The sequence below is a fragment of the Dermatophagoides farinae genome, chromosome 5, assembly GCF_024713945.1.
Source record: "Dermatophagoides farinae isolate YC_2012a chromosome 5, ASM2471394v1, whole genome shotgun sequence".
Classification (NCBI taxonomy): Eukaryota; Metazoa; Arthropoda; class Arachnida; order Sarcoptiformes; family Pyroglyphidae; genus Dermatophagoides; species Dermatophagoides farinae.
This window is the reverse complement of record NC_134681.1, coordinates 3,706,301-3,729,084: the sequence shown is the minus strand read 5'-3', so window position 1 is coordinate 3,729,084 and position 22,784 is coordinate 3,706,301. Positions and strand designations below refer to the sequence as shown.

Here is a 22,784-nt window from a genome sequence, read left to right as displayed (position 1 = left end):
TTGAATCGATTAAGGCTTATCGTTCTGTTTTTTTTTTGGTCCAGAATAATCGATTATAAGTGTAAAAAAAAGATGGAATCTCATCATCATGATAGTCATGATCATCGATATTCATGGCCAAATGGATGGCAATATTTTTTTCCGAGAAAATTTTTATTTCAGACAAAAACAGCAGCAGCAACAACAATCATGTGACATTCAAAAATTTGATTGTTTTTTTTTATTCTCACGGAAATATCATTTCCGTATCTCTTGGTCATGTGGTGATTTTTTTTAGAATTTGATTTTTGACAAATTTTTTTTTCGTTGTTGTTGTTGTTATTGATTAATATACCAGAAATGAATCAATCAATCAATCAATCATGCCAAATTTAATTTTATTTTATTTTCGGATTTTTAAATTCAATTTCTGGATTTACAGCATCGACAACAACAACAACGACGGCGACTATACCATGGATTTTGTAGTCGTTTCTGTTTTTCAATTGTTGTTGTTGTTGTTGTTGTTGCAGTAGTAGTGTAGATTTCGATGGAATTTCAATTTGCATTTATCCAATATGTATGTAAACAGCGGAAATCACTTTAAATCTCTTTTTTTTTTGTCTTTTTATAGTTTGTGATTTATTATTGATTTGAATAAATAAATAAATCTCAAATTTGTTGCAATTTATAATTCACCACAAAACAAAACAAAACAAAAATTTTTTTTTTTTCGTCCATTGACATTTTGTTTGTTGCTGTGTTTTGTTGATTAATAATAATCATCATTATTATTTTTCTGCTGTGTTTATCTAAACGGATTTTGTTGTTGTTGTTTGAATTTGGATTTTCAAAAATCAATCCATCGATCAATATATGACCAATAATTATGATTATTTTTTTCATTTTGCATTTTGCATTTATAGCCACCATTTTATCATTCATTCATTGTTCTTTCTCTCTCTCTCTGTGTATATGTGTCATCAAAGTTTTTTTTGTTGTTGTTGTTGTTGTTGTGAATTTAAATTTTTTTCCATTCATTCATTCCTTTGAATTTGATTTTTTTCGGAATATTCTGTGTGTGTGTGTGTGTATGTGTGAATCGATCCAGGATCCATTTTTTTGTGTTTGTTTGTTTGTTTGTTTATGCGATTGGTACTAAACAACAACACATTTAACACACATTTGACAGGCAAACAAACCAAAGAGAAAAAAAAAGAAAAGATCCAGATTCATTTTATTCATTGAACGTGGGTGTTTGCGAAAAAAAAATCGATTTATTTAACAAAATTTTCATTTTTTTAGAAAAAAAAACTAAAAGTTTTTTTCTCTCCTCATCCACATTTTCATTGATTTTTGCGAACAAACGAATTTTTTTTTTGGACTCAACAACAACAACAACAATGATTGCCAATAAAACAATCATGTTCATGATGATGATGAATGTTTGTATTCCATTTTATTTTGTGATTAAAAACAATAATCGATTTTTGGTCCATATCTAATAGAATACTGATAATAACGGATCATTAATAAGCGGCGGCGGCGGCGGTAGTAGCAGTAGCAGTAGCAGTAATAATAATCATAATATAATTGACATACCGGAAGGTGCAGCTATAATTGGTTTTATTGCTACCATTTTAATATGTATAATTGGCATTATCGGTAATCTAATAACAATAATAGCATTGATTAAACAACAAATCAATCATCAAAATAGCCATCATTCATCAACAACAACGATATTTGTTATAAATTTAGCCATTGCTGATTTATTATTCTGTTCATTAGTGATGCCATTACAATCTGGACGTTATCTGACAAGATCATGGCCATTTGGACAATTATTATGTCGTTTATATCCATTATTCTATTATGGTACAGTGGCCACATCATTGATGATGATTACAGCTATTACAATTAATCGGTATGTATACCAAAAAAAAAATGACCATGACCATAATGGAATCAAATCAAATTAATCAATCAATCAATCAATCATTATTCAACAATATCTAGCTTCATATTAATTGCATTCAATCGACATTATTCACGAATATATAATCGAAAAAATGTAATCATTATGATCATATTCTGTTGGTTATTCTCATATACATTGGTATCGATTCCTGTACTAAAATTATATGGCCAAACTGGTTATCAATCGAATACATTTTCTTGTACAATATTACGTGATCAACGTGAACGGTCACCGAAAAAATTTCTATTCATATTAGGTTTTTTCTTACCAATGACCACCATTGTTTTCTGTTATGGAATGATATTGTTTCATATAAAACGACAACAACATAAACGACAAACAAAAACGACACAAAACAACGGTACAATAATGATTAATAATAATAATACAACGAATCGTGATCTTCGACTTACATTATTGATTTGTGTTGTATTCGGTGCATTTCTTGCCTGTTTTCTACCATTATTTATTGGTAATGTATTCATTCCAGATGATCGGTAAGTGTACATATAACATCATTCAAAGTTCACATTGTCAATTTACCATAATCCAGATATCCATATTTTCATGTATTTGCATCGATATTTGCGTGGATGAATTCCTGTATTAATCCATTCATTTATTTTGTCATGAATCAACGTTATCGTCAAGCATATAAAAAATTATTTTTTGGAAATTTTTTCTTTAAAAAATCATCATCATCATCATCATATGCTTTAAAACAGATGACAACAACAACAACAACAACAACGATGACAACAATCGATTCGATTGATAAATGAAAGAAAAAAAAATCAATTTTTTTATATTAAAAAAAAACATTTCTATTGCCATCTATCGGACAAATTGACAATCATAAAATTCATTTCATTTCACTCATCAATTTTTTTTTCAATTTCAATTTCATAATTCAATTATTATTAATCAATAAAAATCAAATAACAATCATTTCATTTCATTCAATCAATAAAATGTGTTTACAAAATTGAACAATTAATCAATCAAAAATACAATAATTATCCTAATATCAAACTGTGTGTGTGTGTGTGTGTGTGTGTCTGTGTGCAAGGCAAGACAAGAGATGAAGAAAAAGTGAAAATGAATCGGCATCAATCAAATCAAATAAATAAATAAATAAAACCCCAGTAAAAAAAGGGTTAAATGAAAGGGTTTTCAAGTGTGTGAGAAAGAGAGAAATTTGTGAAATAAATTATCATCACAATGAATGACGACAATTTAAATTGGCAAGCGTGTGTGTGATGGTGTTTGTTTGTTTGTTTTTGATGTAAATTGTTTTTGTTTTTTTTGTTGTTGTTGTTAAATGGAAAAACAATTTTCATTCATTTCTTAATACAAAGATAAAAATATTTATATTTAGTATTCTCTGCAAGAATAAAATCTGGTATATAACCACCGGTTTCATGATAAATCATTTTAACGGTATTCGTTCCATATAATTTCAATTCGTAATCTATTGATTTTGGATTCAAAATAGAATAGAATTAATGAGCAAATATGATCATAAAAAAAATTTAACGACAACAACAAACCAATTAATTGTTGAAAGAATCCGGTATTTGGTCGTATAAACCAACGTTTTGAACGTACAAAATCGAATGCCACTTTTAATGACATATTCTTATATTTCATTAGATAGGCTGAGTCATCGAAAAGAAAAGAGAATTTTGTTAGTTTTTTATTTCATTCAAAAAAAAAAATCCATTTACCTATAACCAATGTAGATGAACGACTAATGCCCGAAATACAATGTACAGCAACGATACCGTCTTCATTTTCCAATGCTTTATGAATAAATTCACCAACCGAATCGAAATGTGCACCAATATTTTCATATGTTGAATCAACAATCTAAATTTATCACGATATACAAAAGAATTTTTAAGAAGCCAATGAATTTCTTTTCTTTTTTTGTTCAAAACAAACTTACATTAACACGACAGGTACGATAATTACGTTTCAACGGTACTGTACGTGTTGCATTCACAATATGCGTTATACCATGATTGATTAAATGTTCATCAATCATATATTTAGCCGATGTTAGATAAAGTTTATCGATAATTTTTGTAAAATAATTTTCAATCGATAATGATGATCCTTGTTGTTGCTGTTGTTGTGTATTAGATAGCAATGATGATGATGATTGTGTTAATCTAAATTCTTGACCATTAATAGACAATTGTTTTGTTTTAATTATAAATTCATCATCATCGGTTGATGATGAAAATAATGATGATGATGATGGCAATGATGATGAAGGTGTTGCTAATGGAGTAGGTAATGGTGATGGTGGTGGTGGTGATGGTGATGATTGTTGTGTCGGTGGTACCACAGTTATTGATGATGATAATTCCATTGAATCAAAAACCAGAGAAAAAAAAATTTTTGATCATAAAAAAAACCCAGTGAACACGATGGAACAATGATAATGATGGTGGTGACGGTGATGGTTATATTCTGGGTTTTTTCTTCTTATTCTCACTCTCAATGGATTCAGGTTGACATCTTTTTATCTATCGAATGTGTTAAACTTACTCAATGTATGTGCAAATGTTTTATTTCTGTATATAGAGAAATAAAAAAAAAAGATTGCCAAAAGTATCGAATAAAATATGACGTAACACATGTGCGCATATATTTCACACGAATATTCAAGAATTTTTTACACACACACACAGACAATTCCTCTATATACATTTGTATTCATTTTATTGTGGTCTTATTGGATTCATTTGATTCGGCTCCTTGGATGATCGGTGTTGGTTGTTCCAAAATTCTAAATTTAGTTGTACACACATAATGGCCATCTATATGAGAAAAAGGAATAAGAATGGTTGGAATTATTTTTAATTATTCTCATTTTTAAACATCTTATTACTTACCATTTTTTTTTCTATGATTGCGGTTCGAAAAAAAAGTTGACACATTTTTTTTGATTGCTCGAAAAAAAAGAATTTGACTATTTTGATCAATGTATGTCTATTTTTGGTTTGTTTATAAGCACGAATATTCGATTGATGTGTAAATAGACGTGCATGTGAGCGCTCAATGTTTTTTTTTATTTTTTCTTTTTATGGCCAAACTGAAACAATAACAACAACAAATAAAATGTAAATTGTGAAATTTTGATTATCAAAAAATTTAATCGATACAAATTTGACAAAAATTTTCATTCAAAATAATGGCTTTCAATTATAATAATGATAATGACGATGATGATGAAATAGTACAACAAATCGATATGATTACCATTCATGATCATGATGACGATGACCAAGATATACGATTATTGCAAAGAAAATTTCAATCACTTCATATGATTAATAAATCAAATAAAAATCAATCATTTTTTATCAATGTCAATGTTGACGATAATAATAATTTGGATGATACTGATGATTATGATGATGACCATGATCATGAACAAATGATAAAATCAACATTCCAACATTCATGGAATTATACATATCATCATCATCATGATTATAATACCGATTATGATGCTGATTATGATGATAATTATGAACGAAAATGGGAACATCATCATCATCATCATTCGAATTCGCATTATCAACAACAAAATGGTCATCATCATCATAATAATCAAGAAAAATTATTGAAAAATTCACGTCGAAAACGACATCGGCAACAACAACAACAACGTAATCGTTGTCGTAAATCACGTGTACAAAAACGTAAAAAACATGGACGTAAATGTTCATTATCACGACGCAATGGTTCAATAGCAAAAATGATTAGACAAAATCGTCATCAACATAATAATAATTCTTTACGGCGACAATTTTATCATCTTCGACAACAAAAAGGTGATGATAATAATAATCAACATATCTTCAATACTGGAATTGTATTCAAATGATGAGCAAATTTTTATTTTTTATTAATAATATTTGTACGACAAAATAATTGATGATATATATATTTTAACACGAAATAAATAATATTTTTTTCACTGTTTTTCTCCTGTTTACTCGTTGGAATAGAGGTGTGTGATGAAGAACAAAAAAAAATTATTCTTGTCAAATATTACGTGTGTCATGAATTGGTTTTTTTCGTTTTAGTGGAATTTTGTTGTCGATTATAATCGCAGTGGTCACTGGTTATTTTGCTATACAAATTTTGATATATTAAAAAAAACAAGTTAAAAATTTATACAAATTATATTTGTGGTGTGTGTGTGTGTGCGTATTGATTGAAAATTGAAAAAAAATGCAACCGTAATATGACAATGGCTTGATAATGACTTCAATAACGATGATGATGATGATAATGATGATCGAAATGAATTTTTTTTGTTTCCTTTTTTGTTTGGATCAATAATATTGCAATAAATTAATCGATTTGATTAATAATGATGTAAATAGCAATAATATTGTCAATTGATAATAGTTGATTGTCGTAGTAGTTGTACTAGAACCATAACCATAACCAGAAAATTCACCAATACAAGCTGGTGGACAAACAGGTGTTGATGATTCAATCAATTCAATAACCTGTTGATTGGATCCAAGTTTATTTGTTGCATGACAAATATAATTGCCAAAATGTTGTGGCTGTATATTTCTAATCCTTAACACTGAATCAGTGAAATCATGTGATGTAGTAAATATTGACATTTGATAATATGATGAATCCTGGATCTCTACGCCATCTTTTAGCCAACGAATCGTTGATGATGGATAACTTTCAACAGTACATTGAAGATTGATATCATAACTAACGGCCTGTTCATAATGGAAACGTTCAACATGTACAATTGGTGGAAATTCTACCTCAACAACAACATTACGTCGTGCACCAGATCCAACATTATTATCGGCAATACAATAATATGTTCCACGATCAGATTTCGTTATATTATGTATAATTAATATATTTCCTTTATACAATGAACCACCGGTTGGTAAAAGATCATTATTTTCACGACGCCAACTAATACTTGGCTGTGGATAACCAAATGCATAACATTCCAATTGAATTGATTCACCTGTCGATGTTATCATATTACGTGTACTGTTATCACTAATTACTGGCGGTATTCGTACATAGACATTGACGTCTGGTTTTAGTAGAACAAACAAACAGAGAGAGAGAGAGAGAGAGAGAAAAAAAAAATTAAAGTCGAATTTTTTAATTTTGAAATTTGATTCAAAAAACAAAAGACAAAACACTTACTAGCTGTTACTCTTGATGATGGTGAAATGACCACCTGACATTGATAGATGCCGGCATCAATTTCTTGGATTTTTGATATCTGTAATGTATAGGTTGATGATGCATCATCATGGCGAATAGAATAACGATGATCCGGTACACTTAATGATGCACCTTTGGATATAAATAATATTTTCGATGGATTGAATTGATCAATTTTTGCCCATATAACAGGATAATTTTTTGCATATTGCACCGAACAAGATAGATCTAATGTATCACCAATGCTTGTAACACGTTCTTTTGTTATAAATGATATTGTTGGATTTTGTTGTCCATTGGCCATTACAATGATGATGATCATCATCATTGTGATGGTCACAAATATTGATCTGGACATTTTATGAAATTGATTTAAACGGTGATGATAATCCATTGTATTTATTTTTTTTTTTTGGAGTTAGATTAGTCAATAATTTGATTGAATAGAATTTGTTTTTCGAAAAAAAAAATCCGATTTATCCTGAGAACGTGAATGACACTAATAATATTAATAACCGAATGATGATGATGATGATTTAAATCAGATCAATGATCGATGATTGATGATGAATGGCACACAGAAACAGTGTCGTAGCAGCATTATTCAATTCGATTAGATGATTGGGCGTTAATGATTAATTTTCTTGTTGTTGTTGTTGTTTTCTGGATATATAAAATGATTATGTAGAAAATGAAATGAAATAAAAAAAAAATTAAATGTTGATGAATACACTGTGATTTATTGATACGTGTTAACGATTAATATTGATTTTCATTTGTGAAAACCACACGCACATGCTAACACACACACACTTGACACGATGACAATTCAAAAAAAAAGTTTATAAAAAAAACAAAATTTTCTCTCTTTTTTTCTTCGATGCCAATCGATTGATTGAATATGACTGATGAATGAATGAATGAATGAATGAATGATGATCAATGCGAAAAAATAAGAAAAAAAACGATCACGTCATTGTCAATAAAATTTTCAATAAAAAAAAGTTCAAATGTCACACACAAACACACAGGTCACACAAAGAAAAGAAAATGTCATCAAATGAAATTAATGGTTAATGAATTATAATGAACTTTTTGATGATGATTTTGAATTTTTTTTCTCTGATTAATTAATTGAATTTTTTTCCCAATCAATCAATATATCGGCTAATTAACACACAATCAGTTCATTTTTTATCGAATGGTAAAACAAAACAAAACAAAAAAAATTCAGATTCAAATTCAGTAAAACACAGACAAACACGCACACACACACACTTAAATAGGAAAAAAGCGGGTAAATTTTGAAAAAAAATACCGAAATTTAAAAAAAACACAATTTTTCGGTCATCCGATAATCATACACACACACACACACTTACAGGACAAGAAACAAGACAACAAATGGATGGATAACGAATGAACGATTGACCAGTGGAAAAAATTCACTCACATTCACTATTTGTATGTATGTTTGACTCTAATGATTATTGTGAATGTTGTTGTAGAACCACCACCATTTGAACATCCTACACATACACACACACACACATACATATATATCGAGAGGAATGAATCATTGAAGATGTAAAAAAAATCCTCCTAATCAACAGCAACAACAACAACAACAAATGAACCAACCTGTAGCAAAATTTACGAATTTTTTTTTTGTTTCTATCAGCAAGTCAATAATGATAATGGAATGAAAAAAAAACCGACCACGCACTAAAAACTGAATAGAAATGGAAAGAAAATTTCATATTTTTTTTTTACCTTTGATGGTAGTAATGTGGTGGTGGTGGTGGTGGTGGTTGTGATGGTAGTAGTAGTTATGAATTTAGTTCTGTCACACAACACAAACATAATACATACACAGGTAACGAAATACCTGACTTTGACTTTTTTCGTTCATATAATAACAACATAAATTGGAAAAATTCTTTGTTGGTCGTCGTTGTTGTTGTCTTGGTCGTTTCGTCGATAAAAATCAACACCCATGAAGAGAGAAAAAGAGACTAGTCAAACAACCATTACCCACAAAAAATCGATGATGATGATGATGATGATAATGAAAAAGCCACAGAAATTTTTTTTTTCACGAAAAGAAAGCAAAAAAAAAAGATATAACACACGTTCATATTCGGCGATGACCGTACACTTATCATATCAATGATATTCCGTTTTGGGTATTTGCAAGATGGGGGAATGAAAACAACAACAACAAACAAAAAAAAAACAGTCAAAGAAGAAGAGAAAAAAAAGTTTGACCATTAAAATACATCAAGTGGTGTGTGTGTGTGTGTGTGTGTGTGTGTGTGTGTGTTTGTAACATACCTTTGTACACATGGACACAAACACTTGACAGGTTGAAAGTTGTACGACCACTTGATGATGATGATGCGGATTTATTATTTCCAATTTCTCTATCACTCAATATTGTATTATGATTAAATTCTGTTTTTCGAATGATAATGATGATCACTCAAAAAAAAGTCATTTTGTTGTTGTTGTTGTTGTTGTTGTTCATTAGAGAAAAAATGTGTGAAATTCTTTTTCTTTTTTTTCATCATTTCGATATTCATTCGAAAATACACATACGCACACACACACTTAAAAAAATGACCAATCGTTAGATTGGAATTGTGTACGTTTGTTTAGCCGTGTGTGTGTGTGTGTGTGTGTTTGTGTGTGTTCAAATATAGTCCAATTTTTTTCGTTTAAATTTTCCATATCGTTCGTTTTTTTTATTTCTTGTTTTGACGTGTAAAAGGTCACCGACAATAATAACACGTTAAAATTGTATATATATATGAGTGTAAGGTAAAAAGTCAAAAGAATGGAAAATTTGAAAGCACCAAGAAAAAAAACAAGTGAATGAATTTTTTTTTTTTTTTTTTGGAACCCAATACCGTGTGTTTTTTTCCTGTATATGTATATATATTGATTTTGTGATTATAATACCAATGATGATGATGATGATGATTGTAGCTATGGCCATGGTCGTCATAGAGATTATTTGGCTTTGACTGTTTTCATTGTGTTGAAATTATCGACACAAAAAATTTTTTTTTTTTTGGAAAGGCCGACCTTTCACATTTTCTACATGCAAAGGCTTTTGGAGGTATACACTCATACACAGACAAAGAATTCAAAAAACCCCATAATTTACACTATAGTCGAAATTCGACCACATATAGTCTATATCGAGGTGAAAGTCATAATTTTTTTTTTCTCTGTTCATTTGCCAGATACTCTCCATTCTCACACACACACACACACACACACCATACAAATCATCCGTGATAATGATAATAATGATGATGATGATGATGATGGAGAAAAAAAAATTCATAGTTTTTATCAACACTTGAAAATGGAATCACTACACACACACACACACACACAGACAAAATAATGATAATTTTCACCTTTGTACTTGATAAAAGCAAAAACAACACATCATCAACACCTGGTTTGCCAACGAAAGAAAAAAAAACCCATTCATTTTACCAAGTTTTTTTTTGTTTTGTTTCGTAAACCAATCATGCATATATATAGAGAGAGAGAGAGAGAAAGAAGAGAGTGAAAGATGAAGAAAAAAAAAACACAAACGGCAGACAAATTCATCAAGTTCTTTTAAAAAAAAAAAACTAAAAATCTTGATTCCTTAACACCTTTTTAATCAAACTGAAAACAAAACAAAATGAAAAAAAACGAGAAAAATGCAAATTTTTTTTCGTAACCGCATATAAAATTAATCAATCTTTTTTTTTGTTCTATCCTTAACCACTGTTTTTTTTTTTTTTTTTTTGATCCGATCAGATCATTAAATTCTTTTTTTTTTCATGTCCATTTTCGTGCATCTTGTTGTTGTTGTTAAAGTTTTTCACTCTCCCACACACACAGATAAATAATTCAATTATCCATCATCATACAAAAGGTTAAAAATTTCGTGAATAATGAACAACAGCAACAACGGAAAAAAACAACTGATGAAAATTGTAATATAATAATGATGATGATGATGATGGTGAAATGGTGAATGAAATGAATTGAATTGAATTTAGTTAAATTGAGTTGGTTGGTCATAGTTATGTGGTCAACAAAAAAAAAAAAAATATCATGATGATCGGGTAATAATGATGATGGTGATAATGAATGTAGCTGCTGTTGCTGCTGCTATCACTGACGAGAGTTCAAGTTTCTTCGATATACAAAAAAAAACAGGTCGAATAATGATGATAATGATCATCAATTGACAATCTGAGATGTTGTTGATGATGATCGTCATCATCATCAATATTCGAATTCTTTTCGTGTGTTTTTTTTTACATTTTTTAACATCATTCAAATGATGATGATGATGAATAATGATAATGTTTTCTACAAGAAATATGATACGAATTTGAAAAATACCAAACTACCGATCGAATGGTGTATTTTTTCGTATTTGTAATTGATTACTATATAGTAACATGGTAGTATTTTTTTTTTTTTTTTTTTTGATTTGATTTATGGTCATTTTTCATTTTTGATTGATTGAATTTCAAATTTTTTTTTTTGATTTTAAAATTTCAAATTTACAACAACAACAACAACAACAACACACAGGTAGGAAAATTTATTCAATTTTTTTTCACCTCTACAGGATTTAAAATGGAATCGATTGAACTGATTATGTTTTTTTTTCGAATGAATTGGATTAACAAGAAAAAATTAATTATCTAATTTTTTTTTCTTCACTAGAAATTCATTGATAATTGAATCGAAGATTTTGTTTTGCTGTCAGATTAACCAGAAATGAAAACTGACAGACAATACATATACATCGTTAATTATCTTCAAAAGTGTTGCTTATTTTTGTCAAAAAAAAAAAATTTCAATCATGAAATTGAAAATTACAACCAAAATTTTGTTGATCATCATGTTTGAAATTCAATAAATCGAATGTAAAACAAACACAATTCTGGCCAGGTCAGTTCTTCAGGTCGTTATACTCGATATGTAATCGTTATACTCCCATGTGTAATCAGAATCGGATTAATTTTTCCATCTCTTTCTCTTTCGTGTTTTGAACCACGGTGATCAATTATCACGTATATAACGGTACACACACACAGGATATGATTCATGCATTAAGTGATGATAATGCAAATAGAGCGAAAAGAAGAAGAAAAAGAAGAAGAAGATCATTTTTTTCTTGACACATCTTTAAATCAAATTTTCATACTATTAAAAGGTTTTTTTTATATACATTCAATATATAAATATAGATAAAAATCAAGAAATATAAGATTGATTATGAATGTTAACACAGCATAAATCATCATCAACAACAACAACAACAACAACAACAACAACAACAAACATTTTATATCTTTAAATGCCATTAGTGCATACTATCCAACATTGAACGAGAAAACAAAAATGACTGAAATTATCATATATTAAATGGTCAAACTCTGCACATATACACTGTGAATGAACCGAATGAGTGAGAGAGAGAAGTGAATTAGAGATTAATAATTAGCACACACACACACACACAAAAAATCATTCTCAAATATGGGGGTTGTAGTTGTTGTTTACATTGGCTTCCGAATAAATTTTCCCGTTTTTTTTTCGCTGAAAAAAAAATTTGAAAAAAAATTACAATTCAATAATGATTTTCAAATTCAAATCAAACAACGGGAACAATTTGATTTTGTTTTGTTTTTGATGCCAAAAAAAAAATTTTTCCTTCTTCTCATTACATGACCAGAAAAAAAAAAAAAACTGACCATCGCCCTCGAATAAAAAACATTTCATTCATTCATTTGTATCGTATGGAAGAATCCGGTGAAAAGCAAAAAAAAAAAAAATCTTTTTTTCTGTTTCCATTCACATTTTGTCCATATCGAATTTGGAAAAAAAAGGAAAAATTACCCGCGTCCAAACAAAATTTATACAATATATATATTGGTCGTGTCCGTTTTTGTCTAAATTATTATCATTATCATCATTACACATCCGTAGATTTTTTTTTTTTTACTTGATGATGACGATGATTTGATGGTTGGATCAAATGATATTGTTGGATGGAATGTTGTAATGAGAGCGAACAACCAAAAAAAAAACCGAATAAACCGAATAATAAATATCAAAGAAAAAAAAATAGAAAAAGACGAAAATCGGCTATCAAACAAACACAAATGCTAAGCTGTGTGTAGCAACACACACACACACACATACCCTGAAATTACCAATCATTTTGATCGTCATCATCATCGAAATTCCGTTTTTTTTTTTGCTCTCTCTTCTCTTTATACACACTCTATTATCATTTATGATTATGATGATGATGATGATGAAAAATGAATTGAATTGGATGAATGTCTTGGTTCGTTCGTTCGTTCGTTCGTTTTTTTTTCACAGAGAGATTTAAAAGATTGAAATGATCAAATCAAATATATAACAACAACAGCAGCAGCAGCAGCAACAACAACAACAACAATGCCAACAAGAATGGCTAAACACTAAACTGCATTGCGCTCTAAATTGAACAATCGACTTATGATGATGATGATGATGATGATGACAAGACACCCCGGTTGTCAATGAATGAATGGAAAAAAATAGGGTTCAGAATAAATTGGAGAATGAAACTAAATGATGAAAAATGATGTGTTTGTGTTTGTGTGTGTGTGTGTGTAAATCCTTTTTTTTCGTTTCTAAATCAAGACTGATGATGACTACCTTGGTGGTATTAACATGATTTTTTTTCATATTTCAATGATGATGATGATGATAAACAACAGCAACAATAATAACAACAACGAGGTAGAAAGGAAAAAAAAATGTTGCTCTATCCAAAAAAGCAAAAAAAATGTTGCTCTATCCAAAAAAGCAACAGATTAAAAAAAAGGGCCACCAACCAATTCTTTTTCGTTGTTGTAACGAAGTAAAAAAAAAAAGAGAAAAAAAAATATTGATGATCATTTTTCATCATTGTATTGATCACCATTTTTTTTTGTTTTGTTTTGTTTTTTTTCCATATTCATATATACATACAGCGAATGTTTGCTATCACACAATCGAGAGATTCAGACATTCTCATTGATGATAAAAGATTATCATTATTAGATAAGTAACAACAACAACAACAACAACAAAATGATTTGATTTGATACGATTACAATTATTATTCAGGAACAAGAAAAAAAAAAGATTATCTCATATATTTAAAGGCTATTTATTGAAAAAAAAAATTATCTTTCAATACAAAAAAAAAATTGTAGATAAAACACATATAGATATGGAAACTGATTCATTTTTTTCTCTTGTTGTTGTTGTTGTTGTCCATTTTCAAAGAAAAACAAGATAAACAAGCGATGATAAAATTGTTTGAATATTTTTTTCTGGTCATTTTATTGGCTATAATCAGATCGATTAATTGACCTTAATATATAACATTGTATATTGCAACTTGCAACAAAAAAAAACAACAAACAACAAAAATGTCAAATGTCATACTCAACAACAACAACACCGCCGCCGCCTTAATTAATGTGTCATTGTGTCGTTGTCTGTGTCTATGTTGACTGTCTGTCTGTCTGTTTGTTAGATTATTTTGGCCATCTATTATTATTATAATAATAATATATTATTGTCTGTCTATGTTAGTCTAGCCATTTTACATTTGAATGTTGTCCATTTTTCAAATCACAAATATTGAATCAACACCAACAACAACAACAACAACAACAACCAACCAACCAAACGCGAGCGTCTTGGTGACATTTAATGGCCATGTTCATAATTCAAATCAGACAAAGTAAAGTGAAGTGGAGAACAACATCAACAATAAACAACCAATAAATTTTTAAGATTTTTCAAGAAAATTATTAATCAAAAATTATCATCATCTTCCATCATCATCACCATTTATGAATTATGTGATTCGACGACGAGCAAAGAAAAAAAAAACGATGATGAAAACAAAACAAGAAAATGAACAAAAAAAAATCTGTGTGTTTGTTTTCTTCATAATCCAAAAAAAAAAAGAAAAAATCATTAATCCCATATAACCAGTACGATGATGATGATGATAAAGTTGATGATAACAGCGATTAATTTAGCTGCCTGGCATCATCATCATCATTATTATTATTATTATTATCATGATCATCATGATCAAGACATGAAGATATTGAATACCTGCAATGTTTAAATGTATAGCTTATTATTATTATCAACAACAACAACAACAAAAATACATATAACCAGATTCATCATCATAATTAATATTTGCAATTTCCAAATTTTCCATTTCAATTCGATTCATTCTCATCATCATCATCATCAATGAATGGTGGTGATGAAAAGTTCAACAGTCCATTATTTATACATACATTGTTGATGATGATTCATGTCTACAAATGACATACAGACACATATGGCGAATTTTTTTCCTAGTTTTGTTTTTGTTTCATTTCATTATTGTCAAAAATCGCAAAATGAAGAAAAAAATCAATTTAGAACATCATCATTATTATCGATTATGATGATGGACTGATTGATTCAATCATCAGGTCAAAACTATTTTGGTCATTCTCTCGGCCTGTGTGTGTGTAGGTACAATGTACAGTATTGGATTTAATCCAATCATTCAAAAAAAAAAAAAAAACCAAATGATAATAATCTCCAATAACAAACTTCATATACAAGTAATTTTCTTCTTTTGTCTGTTAAAAAAAAAATGAGAAGAAAATTGAGAAAATGAAACGTAACCAAAAAAAAAAACATGACTTGAATTATTTGCTCCATTACCTACCAATCATCATCATCATCATCATTTCATTCAAGTATCCGGTATTAAGTCATGCTGATTTTTATTATTTTTACGAATGAAAATAAAAAAAAAGAACCAAGGAGATAGTGAATGACAGATTTTGTTTGTTTTTTTTTCTTTCATTCATCTAGATGTGGATAAATGAATGAATGAATGGATGGATGGATGGATGGATGGATGGATGGGATACCACCAACCAGTGACGATTTTTTTTCGATGCCCAAATGATGATGATGATGAACTCATAACTTATTCTCGTGAGTTTTTTCTTTTTTTTTTTTGGGTGGCCAAAATATTTTCAATTTTCAATTTCTTTTCATTTGGTCTAAAAATAGAGATAGAAAAATTAATTTTCAAAACATCAAACGATACAGCAAACCGTCAAGTCATGTCATGTCATTACAACAACAACAACAAAATGTTAATGAAAATTAATTAACTTGAATTAATAGTTGTAAACTTGATCATTTGAATGTTTGTGTTTTTTGGTGACAAGAAAAAAAATTGATATCCAATCCAAAATGATCCGGATTATCTGCCGATTGATTATTGATTTTTTTTCTTTCTTTTTTTTTGATTAACTAGCTCATTTTTTTTCTCTCTCTCTGATTCGATAAAAACGGAAGAGAAATATTCTTGTCAATTTTCTTTTCTTTTTTTTGCTGATGATTAATTAATAGTACAGTGTTTAATTAATGAATGATTGATTGATTTTGTTGTTCAATAAATTGTGTGCGAGTGTGTATACGGGCAACAAGAGAATCAGTTTTTTTTTCGTTTACTTGCACTTTTTGCCAAGATTATCATGATCATGATATTTATAATCAACATGATGATCAAATTCATGAAATTTGATGGGCAAAATTCTTGCTCTCTCTCTCTTTTGGTTCAAACAAGCAAACGAACAAACAAACAAAAAAAAACAAACACAAGATTTTGATCAAAAGAAAAAAAAAATGTTTCAAAATTCAAGAATAACAAGTAAATCAAAACAGCAACAAACAAAAGATGAACCAAACGAATTGAAAAATTGCTTGGGTTTGGTCGTTGATATGAAATGAAACAAAACAAAAACGAAAAACGAAATAATTTCAATGCCAAAAGGAATGAAAAGTGAGAAAATTTGTAATACGAAGCAAACAAAAAAAAAAGGTTGGGCAAAAATTATTCTGATCATCGACATCGATCACCCAACAACAACAACAACGTTGATCGAGGAAAGAAATGTAATCCATTTTTTTGTTGTTGTTTTAAAAAAAAAACAACAACAACAACAAGAAAAATTGATTTTTTTTCCATGTGGGGGTGAGGTTATTGAATATGTTTATCGTCGATAATTAATGCAAAAACAAAAACAAAAACAAAAAAAAATTTTTGGTTTTTGTTGAAAAAAAAATGATGATAATGGAGTGAGTGAGGAAGTAAAAACGTTCATCATTATCAAGTTTATCGCTCTTTTTAATAGCTATAGAAATTCTGATACTGCCAAAAAAATAACCATTGATTCGTATCGATAATATTAATATTAATATTAATATATAATTGATCTGATTGATTCTGACTGTTGAAAATAAACAATCACAAACACACTGACCATTTTTATTATCATCATCATCACCTCGAGAACGAACCTACTATTACTACTACTACTACCATAAAAAAAAATTTGGTGATAAAGTCAAACTCTTCAACAATATATCTGTATCATTTTTTTTTATCTGTATCGAAACAAAAATCAAGTTTTTTTCCCTTGTTGCCATTTGGTACACACACACACACACACACATCCAAATCGACTATTTTAACTAATAACTAACTCTAATGAACAGAAATAAATTTTCATCTTCAAACCAGTGCAATACAAAAAAAAACCCGTTCATCTGATTGACCGGGGTTACTTGCTTTTGACCTTGGTCAAGATCATCATCATCATCATCATCATCATCATCATCATCGTCATCGTCGTCGACGTCATTATCAATGAAAATTCTTTTTTTTTTTTTTTGTTAGACCCTTCTTATCATCATGAACAAATCTAGCATCATAAAGCAAGATAGACATTATTATCAAACATTACACACACACGCACACACACGATTTTTATCAGATTCATTTTAGAGAAACTTAAAAGTAACCTTTGTGTGTGTGTATGTGTGTCTAGAATCATAATAATAATAATAATGACCATGATGATAATGACCATGATGAAAGCTGTTATCATCATCATCATCCAAAATCATCGTTGAATAGCGTTGGCTTAGGATATATTTTCAAGATTAGTGGATAATATTTGTGGTGATGGTGAAAATTGATCAAAAACAAATGTGGCCAAGTGGATTGTGTAAAACCAAAACCAAAAAAAGAAAAAACCAGCAACAACACAAAAATAGTGTTAATAGGATTGAATTTTTTTTTGATTTGAAAAAATTTAAATTTTTTTTTTCGCTCTTCATCTCTTAATCTCTTTCTTTTTCTTTCTTTTTTTTTTCTTTCCACATTTGGGTGTATGTTTTCAGCTATATGAATGAATAAACATATAAAAATTTCGTGATTTTTGTTGTTTTATTGTTGTTGTTGTTGTTTTCTCTTAACACCGGTTTGTATTTTTTTTCTACTTCTTCACGATTATCATCATCATTTTAACACGCACACGTCAGAAGGAAAATTTAAATAATTTAAACTTGATTATTATTATCGATGCGATTCATGTTTATCAGACAATAAATCAGAAGATTGAAAATTGAAATTTTCAATCTTCTTCTTCTTCTTCTTCTCAAACAATTTCATCAGCCGAAACCTTTAATTTATTTGTTTTTGGATTGAAAATGAATGCAAAAAAAATTTTTTTTTTCATTATTAATTTTGATATATATACGTATATCGATGATGAACATCAATTTTTATTATTCAATCAAATACATCCGATACGAATCACACACACACACACACACACACATACAGATGTCATGTTTGACATTGGTGAACATCATTATAATAATAATCACACACCATTTGTCTGTCGATCAAATCAGAATCAATGAAAAACCAATGGAAATATTATTATTAGAACAACAAGAAATGTATATCGATGATTATGTCCATCATCTACATACATGGATGACAGTCACAATTTTTTTTTTTTTTTTGATGATGATGATCACTTGTTGCTACAAGGATTTTTTCCATTTCATCATCAATTATAATAGTGTTATCCATCTATCTATCTATATACACATAGGGCTAAAACCTAACCCAGAAAACAAAACAAAACAAAAATTTTTTTCATCAACAAACATTCACATGCAATGGTCAATGGTTTTCAATTCTATCTTGTGCATATTTTTTGGATTGCCAAGATGTAAAAACAAAAATGATGTTAACATCATCCATCGACTTGTTGCCGCCACCATTAATGCCAATGATGATGATGATGATGATGATGATGATGTTCAGTGAATAAAATTATTGATTATTTAGAAGTGAAAAACAAGCAGAAAATTCAAGATTTGAAAATTCTTTTTTTTCCAAAGAAATTTGATACTTAATTTTTTTACAGAAAAAAACGGCGATGGTGAATAATAAAAAAACAACAACAAAAAAAAATGAATTTGAATTGATTTCTCTCACACCATCACTTATTTTTTTAAATACGAGTGTTGTTTCAAACACCCAAAATTCCATCCAATAATGATGGTGATTATAATTCAATGATCATCATCATCATCATCATCATCATCATCGAATTATTGAAAAGAGGATTTATCACCGTTCAAGTCGGTTTTTTTTTTAAAATTCATTTTGATCGATAATAAAGATTAATAGAGATTTGATCAAAAAAAAAATTTGTCTTTATGAGAATTGGTAATGGAAAAAAATCACAGATTAGAATTTCTTAGGAATAAAAAGCAACAACAACAACAACAACAACAACAAAATTCAGATCAGATTTATATATGCTGTCATTATTATGCTATCATATGAATATGATTAGCGAATCAAATTGAAATTTTATTTTTTTTTCTAGCTAGTTAGTCATGCCAGTAACTCATTTATGCATCGATCGATTGATTGTTTGTTTGAAATCAGCAACAAAAAATTAATTTTTTTTCAACATCAATTAAAATTCGTGACAATCTTCATTTTGTTGATTGTCATTTTTTTTTTGTTTTTATTTTATTCTCTCTGCAATAGAATGCACCCGGATCATCATCATCATCATCATCGAATCATTGAATCATACACACACACACACAGATCATCGAAGATTGATGATGATCATCATCAACATGATGATGATGATGATGGTGATCATCATCTTGTTTGCTGCCGTTTTCATATTCAAGTTTCTAGCAAATTTTTTTTCCAAATACAGCTGATGATGATGATGATAATGATGATAATCATTTGATTTGATTTCAAGATTTATTTTTTCATCATTCACTAGAAAAAAAATTGATTTTTTATTAGTTTAAAAAAAAAAAAAATTTTCAAAAATGAAAAAAAATTATCCAGCTGAGTAATGAGTTGCCGTGTGATAACATCACCACCACCACCACCACTACTACAACTACCACCATCATCATTATTCATAAACATAGGAAAAAAAATTCAAAAAAAAAAATAAATAAACTGGGCGTGCCAACAGTTATTATCGATGAAAAAAAAATTTACGAAAATTTTTTCTAGGTGCCACGTACAATATTGTTGCCTAATCTATCTAATGTCTATCCACCCTCTATCGCTAGTTTTTTTTTCTGTTCAAAATTCATCGATAATTTACATTGTTGCTGTTGTTAATGTAAGCAAAAAAAAAAAAAAAAAAAAAATACGCACCCTGTGTGTGTGTGTGTGTGTGTGTGTGTAGAAAATTTGCCTTTTCACATCCGTCAATTTAGATTCGATATACACCGGAAACAAGACAAAAAAAATTTCTGTAATTGGTAAGCGATAAGAGGTTCTTAAGTATTAGAAAGATAAATACAAAAAAAAGGAATTACTTATCAATTTGTTGTTGTTGATTTTTTTCATTCATTTCATGAATCAATGATAATGATGTAACACATACGAACACACCCAAAATAGATAAATGTCACCAAAATTTAAATAATTTTCAACGAAGACAATGTCAACATCCGTTTAAAAAAAAAACTTGAAAAAAACAACAACAATCAATTGGCTCGCACATTGGAAAAATAATCATTTGCAATCCATATGATTCAGAACTTTATTTATTTGACAAATGAGAAAAATTGTTCTGTTTTTATTATAGTCGCCGGCCACATTTCATTACAATTAAGAAATTGTTGACACACACACACAAACTATTTAGACATTAATTGCTCGTTCCTGTAAACGTGTGTGTGTGTGTGTGTGTAGGTGTGTGCGTTCAATTTCACATTTACTGGCGGCAATTATTATTGATATAATAATCATGTCAATCAAAAAAAAAAAAAAAAAAAAAAAAAAAAAAATACAACGGTAAGATTAACGTGCATTAATGATGTTTGGGTTGATGTTTTTTTTTTTTTGCTTTGGTTCGAAAGAGAAAAAAAATTTTTTCTCTGACAGTTACAAGTGCATCCTGACATTTGAAATAATTTTTTTTTGTGCTCTTTTTTTCTGTTGTTCTTTTTTGTTGTTGCCGAAGCCGACAAAGTTCAAGTTTGCAGCACAAATATTATTGATAGACAGACCATAAATGGTTGATGAGTTTTGTTTTGTTTTTTTCGTTTTTTTTTTTGTTTGTTTGTTTGATTTTTTTTCTAATATATGAATTAAAATGGATGTTTTGGAATGAGAAATTGAAGCAAAAAAACAAAAATAGCCAATTCTCTCTAGCCAAAAAAAAACAATGAAATGAAACTCGGTGCATAATAATGTCATTAAAATTTTGCATAATTTGAAATTAAATTCAAAAATTTCATGTTAAAAAAAAAGAAGATTCAATTGAATAATTACGTGTCGACGTGTTGTTGTTGGATTTTTCTTCTATTTCTCTTCTTTTATCTCAATATCAATCGATTGATTGATTGATTGATTCTGAACAAATGAGCAAATGAGTGAAACATTTTTTTTCATGAATATAAGAGTAGTATGGTGATTGTTAATATAAGAATTTAAATTTATAATGATGATGATCATAATCATCATGTTACAAAAAAAAAAATTCAAATTGAAAATTAATGATTTTTAAACCACACGAAATGAAACCATGGAATTTACTTTTTGGTTATTTATTTATTTTTATTCCAATGACCATCATGATGATGATGATGATGAATGTAATATGACTACAAATAACATCTGATCATCATCATCATCATCTGATGAGCATCATAATCCTATATATAGCCTTTAGGGCAATATACGAATCAATTAATGTTTCTCTATCTATCTTGCTTGCATACAAGACATTTTTTTTTGGTCATTATCTCATCATTGATTATCTACTGTTGTTGTTGTTGTCTGTTGATGATGATGATGATGTTTATCAGTGAGTGAATGAAAAGAAAAAAAAAGAAACGGATTGTCATCAGCACACACATGCATACGGTAGTTAAATGGTTAAAAACAACCAAAAAAAAAAAAAAAAAAAGGTTGACATATTTATTGACATAATTTCTGTAATTTATTTATTTATTTTTTTTTTTGTTAATTTGCCCGGATTAATCCATAAATCACTCGATTGTTTATGTGAATTGAATTGAGGTTAATCCAAATTACAATTGGTGAAAATTGAATTCATTTCATTCTGTT

The 22,784-nt window shown here is 28.7% G+C and overlaps 3 protein-coding genes and 1 long non-coding RNA gene across 7 annotated transcripts; 2 read left to right on the top strand and 2 right to left on the bottom strand.

Annotated features, from left to right (window-relative positions):
• The first annotated feature begins 928 nt into the window (after positions 1-928).
• Positions 929-2,799, top strand: LOC124499387 (protein trapped in endoderm-1). 2 transcript variants are annotated; one of them, XM_075731168.1, is made up of 5 exons: positions 929-1,229; positions 1,285-1,424; positions 1,488-1,906; positions 1,999-2,457; positions 2,514-2,799. In XM_075731168.1, exons 2-5 carry the CDS (start codon positions 1,383-1,385, stop codon positions 2,740-2,742), a joined length of 1,149 nt encoding a protein of 382 aa, XP_075587283.1. In that variant the 5' UTR covers positions 929-1,229; positions 1,285-1,382; the 3' UTR covers positions 2,743-2,799. The 2 variants fall into 2 exon arrangements, with proteins under 2 accessions (XP_075587283.1, XP_075587284.1); XM_075731169.1 differs by having other exon boundaries at positions 929-1,424; positions 1,488-1,644; positions 1,771-1,906.
• Positions 2,800-2,981: 182 nt separating this feature from the next.
• On the bottom strand, positions 2,982-4,947 carry LOC124499721 (dual specificity protein phosphatase 14). The gene is given in 5 exon segments (XM_075731173.1): positions 2,982-3,453; positions 3,455-3,618; positions 3,688-3,829; positions 3,909-4,788; positions 4,864-4,947. Coding segments are annotated over 4 exon segments (888 nt in total). The 5' UTR covers positions 4,338-4,788; positions 4,864-4,947; the 3' UTR covers positions 2,982-3,300.
• Positions 4,948-5,847: 900 nt separating this feature from the next.
• On the bottom strand, positions 5,848-21,262 carry Lac (septate junction protein lachesin). Of its 3 annotated transcripts, XM_075731171.1 has the most exons (5): positions 16,811-17,070; positions 16,007-16,353; positions 9,533-9,652; positions 7,178-7,861; positions 5,848-7,061 (listed from the first exon to the last, which is right to left on the bottom strand). In XM_075731171.1, the coding sequence occupies exons 4-5, from the start codon at positions 7,590-7,592 to the stop codon at positions 6,316-6,318; spliced, it is 1,161 nt and encodes a 386-aa protein (XP_075587286.1). In that variant the 5' UTR covers positions 7,593-7,861; positions 9,533-9,652; positions 16,007-16,353; positions 16,811-17,070; the 3' UTR covers positions 5,848-6,315. The 3 variants fall into 3 exon arrangements, with proteins under 3 accessions (XP_075587286.1, XP_075587287.1, XP_046919615.1); XM_075731172.1 differs by lacking the exons at positions 9,533-9,652; positions 16,007-16,353; positions 16,811-17,070 and adding exons at positions 20,862-20,959; positions 21,026-21,262; XM_047063659.2 differs by lacking the exons at positions 9,533-9,652; positions 16,007-16,353; positions 16,811-17,070 and having other exon boundaries at positions 7,178-8,837.
• Positions 15,941-16,605, top strand: LOC124495143 (uncharacterized). The gene is made up of 3 exons (XR_012832238.1): positions 15,941-16,048; positions 16,160-16,285; positions 16,364-16,605. It is a non-coding gene; the product is annotated as an uncharacterized LOC124495143 (long non-coding RNA).
• Positions 21,263-22,784: the final 1,522 nt, after the last annotated feature.

What these genes read in the sequence shown, in the direction of transcription:
- LOC124499387 (XM_075731168.1), top strand. Translation starts at nt 1,383, where the DNA reads ATGATTGCCAATAAAACAATCATGTTCATGATGATGATGAAT. An exon ending in ACAGCTATTACAATTAATCG is followed by an intron (nt 1,907 to 1,998) that starts GTATGTATACCA and finishes AACAATATCTAG; the next exon opens with CTTCATATTAATTGCATTCA. An exon ending in GTATTCATTCCAGATGATCG is followed by an intron (nt 2,458 to 2,513) that starts GTAAGTGTACAT and finishes ACCATAATCCAG; the next exon opens with ATATCCATATTTTCATGTAT.
- Lac (XM_075731172.1), bottom strand. Translation starts at nt 7,592, where the DNA reads ATGGATTATCATCACCGTTTAAATCAATTTCATAAAATGTCCAGATCA. An exon ending in ATCATCAAGAGTAACAGCTA is followed by an intron (nt 7,062 to 7,177) that starts GTAAGTGTTTTG and finishes TACTAAAACCAG; the next exon opens with ACGTCAATGTCTATGTACGA.